This window comes from Thalia democratica, chromosome 3 (assembly GCF_965202585.1).
Source record: "Thalia democratica chromosome 3, ktThaDemo2.hap1.1, whole genome shotgun sequence".
Lineage (NCBI taxonomy): Eukaryota > Metazoa > Chordata > Thaliacea > Salpida > Salpidae > Thalia > Thalia democratica.
Genome location: NC_139167.1, coordinates 86,967,132 through 86,973,513, shown reverse-complemented (window position 1 = coordinate 86,973,513; position 6,382 = coordinate 86,967,132). Strand labels below are relative to the sequence as shown.

Genomic DNA, 6,382 nt, shown 5'->3' with positions numbered 1-6,382 from the left:
TTTACCAAGTTTTTACATGTACACATTTTTGGTCTTTTTTTAGTTTAACGTTTAATTTAAGGTTAAAAAGTTTATTAAATAGTATAAAAACATTGAAAAGATACTGTAAAGCTACTTCAAATGTGTTTTTTGATAAAAAAAATTTTGATGATGACAAAAATTTTTATCCATATGGTAGATTTTTTGTGCCAAATCAAAATTCTTCTACTTAACATGTAAAAATTGTTTTAATTTCCAGGTTTTTTAGTGATTTTTATTCAAAATTCCAGGTTTTTTTTAATTTCTCAAGTTCCAGGTTTTTTAGCCTAAATTGCCAAATAACAGGTTTTTCCAGGTTTTTTGGTATGTTTACAAGCTAAGTAAATAGGCATACAATAAATCATATCAACCCTCTTTGAATTTATAACAATAAACAATCATAATTGGAAAACTAAATACTTTGCAAAACATAATTATAAATCAAGCTTTATAAATAAGCACTAGATGATATCTGAAGCTACATAACATTAATTAAAAAATTAAAAACTGAAGTTAATCTACTTGTTATTTAAAATAATAAAGTATAGGGCGTAACAAAGTCTTTTAAAAAGAGTACTTAAAGGGCATTATTGCTAAAGTAATTTAAAAGTTGTCTGTTAATTAGAACTATAATGGGCAATTTGTGGTCAAATACTCTGCATGAATTAAATACTCAACCTTCAAAGTATGTATAAAACAAGGCATTTTATTGAAAGAGTATATTTATAAAGTTAAGCAGAAACACAATTTGCTAACTAAAAAGTATCATAAACAGCTTTCACATAAATATTGATGTGATATAAATGTTTGATAAGTAGAACAAAAACACATTTTTTAAACTAATTAATTTTAACAAACTAAATTAAATTTTTGATACATAATTTTTCAACTCAAAATATTTTGTCAACACTAAACTTGAATACTGTAAATAGTTTCTAAATATGAAAGCCTGTAAACCAAAAACAATTAACAAACTGATAACATGAACTTTTTTGAAATGTGTATTTAGGGGTAACTAAAACTGTTTACAATAGTGGTTTTTTTTGTTTATTGTAGTCTGGGCTTATATATAATTTTTACAAACTATTAGTTACTTCTTCTTTAGTAATTTTGGCTTGAAGTTAAAGCTTATGAAAGTATAAACTTATTATTACTTGATATTACGAAATAGGTTATCATTTACTAATGGTGATCATAATACTTTGTTTCAAAAATAAATTTTAACAGGAATTATTCAGTTTAATTTTCAACTTTCTTATAAAACCAAAGCTTAAAGATGCTTTGATAACTAAAACACAAACTTTTATAAAATGAAAGAAGATGCCTTTCAAATTTTATTGTTTATGTCACTTTATCTAGTTATCATTTTCATATACTTCAATCACATTTTTTTATAAAATTTTCTCACAATAAATATTTAATGGTATTAACAGAGATGCCAAGGTTTTTGGTAAATTTATTCCAGGTTTCTAAAAAACAAGTTTTTTGGTCTCTGTTTAGTATAAATTTAAACTTAAGGTAAATACTGTCTTAAATAGTATATCAACATTAACAAGATACCTAAAGCTACTTTAAAATGTGTTTTTTAATGAAAAAAGTCTATAATGATAAAAAAAGATTTTTATGCTTATCATAGATTTTTTTTTCTAATTGAAATTTTGTTACATTTCATGAAAACAATTTCTGATTTTCAGGACATTTTATTCAAAAGTTATTTTTTCAAAATTCCTCAAGCTTTAAGTTTTTCCTTTTGTTTTTTTCTAAATTGTCAAAATACTGGTTTTACAGGATTCCAGGTTTTTTGGCAACTCTATAGCAATTTAAAACACTGGGTAAGTTGGGCCAAAGATAAGAATATTAAATAATTAATCAAACATTGAGTTGAATTGAGATATTTAAAGCATTTTAGAAACTATGAAATTGATAACTATGTCTAGTTCAGTTTCAACATTTTACATATACTACGGATAATTTTTTAAACGAATTACTACAAAACTGAAAGACTCCTGAAAAAAAAACCTTAAGTATTTTGAAAACATATAATATTATTTAAATTTGAAGAATGGTTATTCAATTTGTATAAGATAAATTTTTTTGATTTGGTTTGTACATACATTATATTTCAATCTCTACATGCATTTTTCAGTTATTCATTAAATAAAAAATATTACTATTTATGCTGAAACTTGTTCTAAATATTTAAGTTATTTTCAACCTTCCTTTTCACAATCACTAATACTACTATTACTGTTTGTTTCAACTTTTTTAGCCCTCAAAATTTTGTTATCATGAAAAACTTTTGAATATTTTTTAAAATTAAACCAAAATGAATACTGTATATGGTTAATCAAGTATTAGTAATAAAAACTTTTTTTTTGTAGAAACTAACAATGTTTGAAAAAATCTAATTGAAGATAAAACTGAGAAGCATGAAACAAGAAAATTAATACTTGGTTTAAACAATTATAATATGTAAGAAACATGTTATGCTCTTAAATACGCTAGAAAAGTTTTTACCAAATTTGTTTTCGTAAAATAATTACTAACTACTTTATAAAATAATTTTAGTTTACTCATTCAACTGATTTACTATCATGACAAAAGAATTTAAAAAGTACATATCAATTTAAAAATACTATTTTTTATAATATTTAATATCTAAGTCAAGTTTCTTTATAGTATTAAACTATATATAAAGTTCTACAATAGTATATATATTACTATACATTAAAATTAATAAAGCTTGGTACTTAAAAGCAAATAAATTTATAAATAAACCTTTACTTGATTACTATTTGCATTTTACATATATAACTTATCGTTATAAAAGTTAAGACAATTATTTTAATTACATATATTACATACAACAAAACAACTTACATTAAGAAAGATTACTTAAATTTTTTTTTAATACTTATTTTAGTTATTTACTATTTTATCAATAGTCTCTTATAATATTGAAAAAGTTAGTGACACAATACCTTACAACTACAATAGTGTACACAAATTATATAACTACATAAACCAAATTAACAACTAAAACTTGTTAACACTTTTCCCCTTAAATACCAAAAAACACGATAAAAAACAGAGTTTCATCATATAAAAAATCTAATTAGCATTGTTTTTTAAAATATAGTAGTTTTGCACAGCCAACTATTTTTGCTTCGATGATTCTGTTATGTTTTTCAATTTCTCTTGCAGTGAGATCTCAATATCCAAAATGTCTATAATATCAATTTACAGCTATTTGTCTCCAGTATCAAAACACCTTGTATCTAATTAAGTGAAAAACATATATCAAACTTCATATGGTTTTACCATTATCCAAATGCTTGTTGGTAAGAACTAAATAACAGCAGAAAGAAATTTATCATGAAAGAAGTATAAAATAAGCTGTTATCTTCACATAACCAAGACTAAACTGATTGAATTTCAAATGCATGGAATTTTTTTGTTCCACTCACACATCATTTTTGTTATCAAAATTATTCACAACAACTATATTGAATGCACCTCTTTTGTATCAACTCTAACTTTCACAAACAAGGATCATATTTCATGTTACAGGCCTGGTATCTAATTAAGTAAAAAACAAATCTGTTTTATGGTTATGTAAATGGTTGTTGGAAAGGAAATGATGTGGCAACGAAGAATTAAGAAAGAAATAATTTCTAACACGTAATCAAGTCAAAATTTATTGAAGTTGTATAAGAGTTATCATTTCAAGTAGTATTCAAGTAGTTCTTTTTCAAGGAGAAGTCAATTAAGAAGACTAGTTTGGAAGAAACAAATTTGACAGGTTTTTCATCAATTATATTATACATAAAAAAATAGTATATTTTAACAAATTGTCCACTCTCTGTGTTGGATCTACCAAAGAAGAAGTCAATTAGGAAAACTAATTTGGAAGAAATAAATTCTTCATCAAATTTTTTGATAAAAAATATTTTGTAATGTTTTGAAGTCCTCTATCATCTATATTGAATGCACGTCGGCGGTGTCCACCCTGACTTTCACAAACAAGGTGTCGTCCTTGATGTACTGGGCCTGGTTGCCATTCAAGACGTTGTGGGCCACGAAAAGCGGGCACCCCGAGGCAATGTTCATGTCCGTGGAGGGTTTCTTGAAACTGGAGGAGGTGGGGTCGGGCCTGAACGTGTCCGACAAGTTGTTCCTGCGCGGGGACTGGTCCAAGAGCATGAGAGTGACTTTGTACTCGAATGGCCATCTGAAAATATAATATAGTATTTTTATACTAAATATTAATTTTAAAAGTTTTATAAATAATTCATTATTTTTTGTGGTGTAATACAGTGTAGTTAATCACATTAAGGCCTTATAAACAACATCTAAATAAGGCAAATTAATAAATATGTTACCTAAGCATGGCATCATACTCTCCTCTCATGACCACGAAAAACAGTGACAAATGTGTGTTTTTGCCCATACCATCTCCATTTAGATACACTCTGAATAAATAAAAATTATAAGTTTAACTAATAATTTCTGCTGAAACTTTTTTGTCACATTTAACAAGTTTATTTTTATTCAATGAAACAAAAACCTTATAGATCCAAAAACACAAACTATTTCACTCATGGGGAATCTCACAAAATTTTCAAATCCTCATGCACATTTTGTAAAAAAACATTATATTCTTTAAAACCCAGTAAATAACTTTAGTTACTCTACTAAATTTTAAAACCTTGTGCACATTTTGTAACCATATCTGCTCGTGTAGAATGGTTGACTGTACAATGACAGGTTTCTACCTGAAACTGCCTCCTGTTTTCTTCTCTTGTAGTCTGATATTTTCCAAATTAGAGTTCCATCATAACTTGTTTGTTCCATTACTTGGAACCTGTACAAGTTTTAATATTTACTTTGTACTTCTATCTATTTGAAAACAATACATACTCTTTCATCTACTATAAAAATTCTTTAATATTTTAAAAAATAATCTTTTAAGGATGACTGTAAGTGATGCCTTACAAATTATATTTAACTTATGACATTCATAGCCTTTAATTTTTAATTTTTTAAAGTAAATAATATTGTCTAAAAAGCTCTACATACCTGAGATCGTGTGCTGCTAGTTGTAAATCATAATTTCCCAAATGCCTCTCCACAATCCTAGTGACTGTATCTAAGTTAGCTGTGTTGCTACTAGGAGCGGCAGCTGATGTGGAAGGCACATCCTGCTGCTGCTGACTAGGTTGTTGGTTAGAATTAGAATTTAATTGCAATTCTGTAAATTTCTCTTCCAGTATGTGGATCTTCTCCAAGTTTTTCTTTGCGTTCTCCTCATTTTCTTTTGACAGAGCCACGTTCACTGCCAAGTTGGTCCCCACCTCATTTAGTTTACTTTCCATGTTTGCTTTTGACTCTTGAGTTTCCGTCAGCATCTGGTTGAGATCTCTCCTCAAAGTGTTTGTCTTGTCTACTTGTGAAGCTGACATTTTTTGCACTGAAGTCAGCCTGGATGAATTCTTCTTGACCGTCTCGGGCAGGCTGGTCAAACTTTGAACCAGCCTTTCCATGCTGGAAATTTTCTCTGTCAGTTCTAATATTTCGCTTTCATGCTTGCACAGCTTGTTTTGCACTTCAACAACAGTCTTTTTCAGTTCCTCATTTTCCTTTGACAGGTCTAGGATGATGCTTTCTTGTTTGCACAGTTTGTTTTGTATTTCCACTTCAAGACCAAATCTACTTGTTTGGCCATGTTTATTCATTGTGTTATGTAATTCTTTCTTGCAGTGTTAAAATATAAAATACCGTCAAAGAAATATTTACCAAAAACGTTTACTTACAGAGAAAACTTCACTCCTCAGAATTTTTTAAAGTTTTTGCTTTTCCAACAAACTTAATTCCCCAATTTTAAAACTTTTTTTAAAAAAATTATTTGAATAACCTAAGAAAATATTTATTATTCTACAAGTTATTTAAAATTGGTTAATTATCACTAGGATAACATAATTTTGATAAACAAACATTCATGTATGTGTTTGATTACTTTTTTAGTTTGTTTTTTTTATTAAAGTAATTATATTTTTATGTAAGAATACTAAATAAGCTATAAAATTATTTAAGAACTAACATATATTGTGTATAATGTAAATGTATAAAAAAAATCTATCATTATGATGAAATAGTTCAATATTAAAACTAACAATTTTTTAAATAAAAACATGCTTTAAACATATAAGTTTAAAAGATCATAATACAAGTTTTTTAATAAAGCAAAAACTTAAAAAAAAAACTTAACAGTTTAATGACTAGTAAATTCAGTGATTTTTCCAACTCGTGTTACATTAGTAAAAAAGTAAACTATTTTTTATCCCAAAAAGATACAATATACTTT

The 6,382-nt window shown here is 26.6% G+C and overlaps 1 protein-coding gene across 1 annotated transcript; it reads right to left on the bottom strand.

Annotated features, from left to right (window-relative positions):
* Positions 1 to 2,765: 2,765 nt before the first annotated feature.
* LOC145831324 (TNF receptor-associated factor 3-like) lies at positions 2,766 to 5,927 on the bottom strand. The gene is made up of 4 exons (XM_082938536.1): positions 5,098 to 5,927; positions 4,727 to 4,882; positions 4,401 to 4,490; positions 2,766 to 4,249 (listed from the first exon to the last, which is right to left on the bottom strand). Exons 1-4 carry the CDS (start codon positions 5,751 to 5,753, stop codon positions 3,997 to 3,999), a joined length of 1,155 nt encoding a protein of 384 aa, XP_082794662.1. The 5' UTR covers positions 5,754 to 5,927; the 3' UTR covers positions 2,766 to 3,996.
* Positions 5,928 to 6,382: the final 455 nt, after the last annotated feature.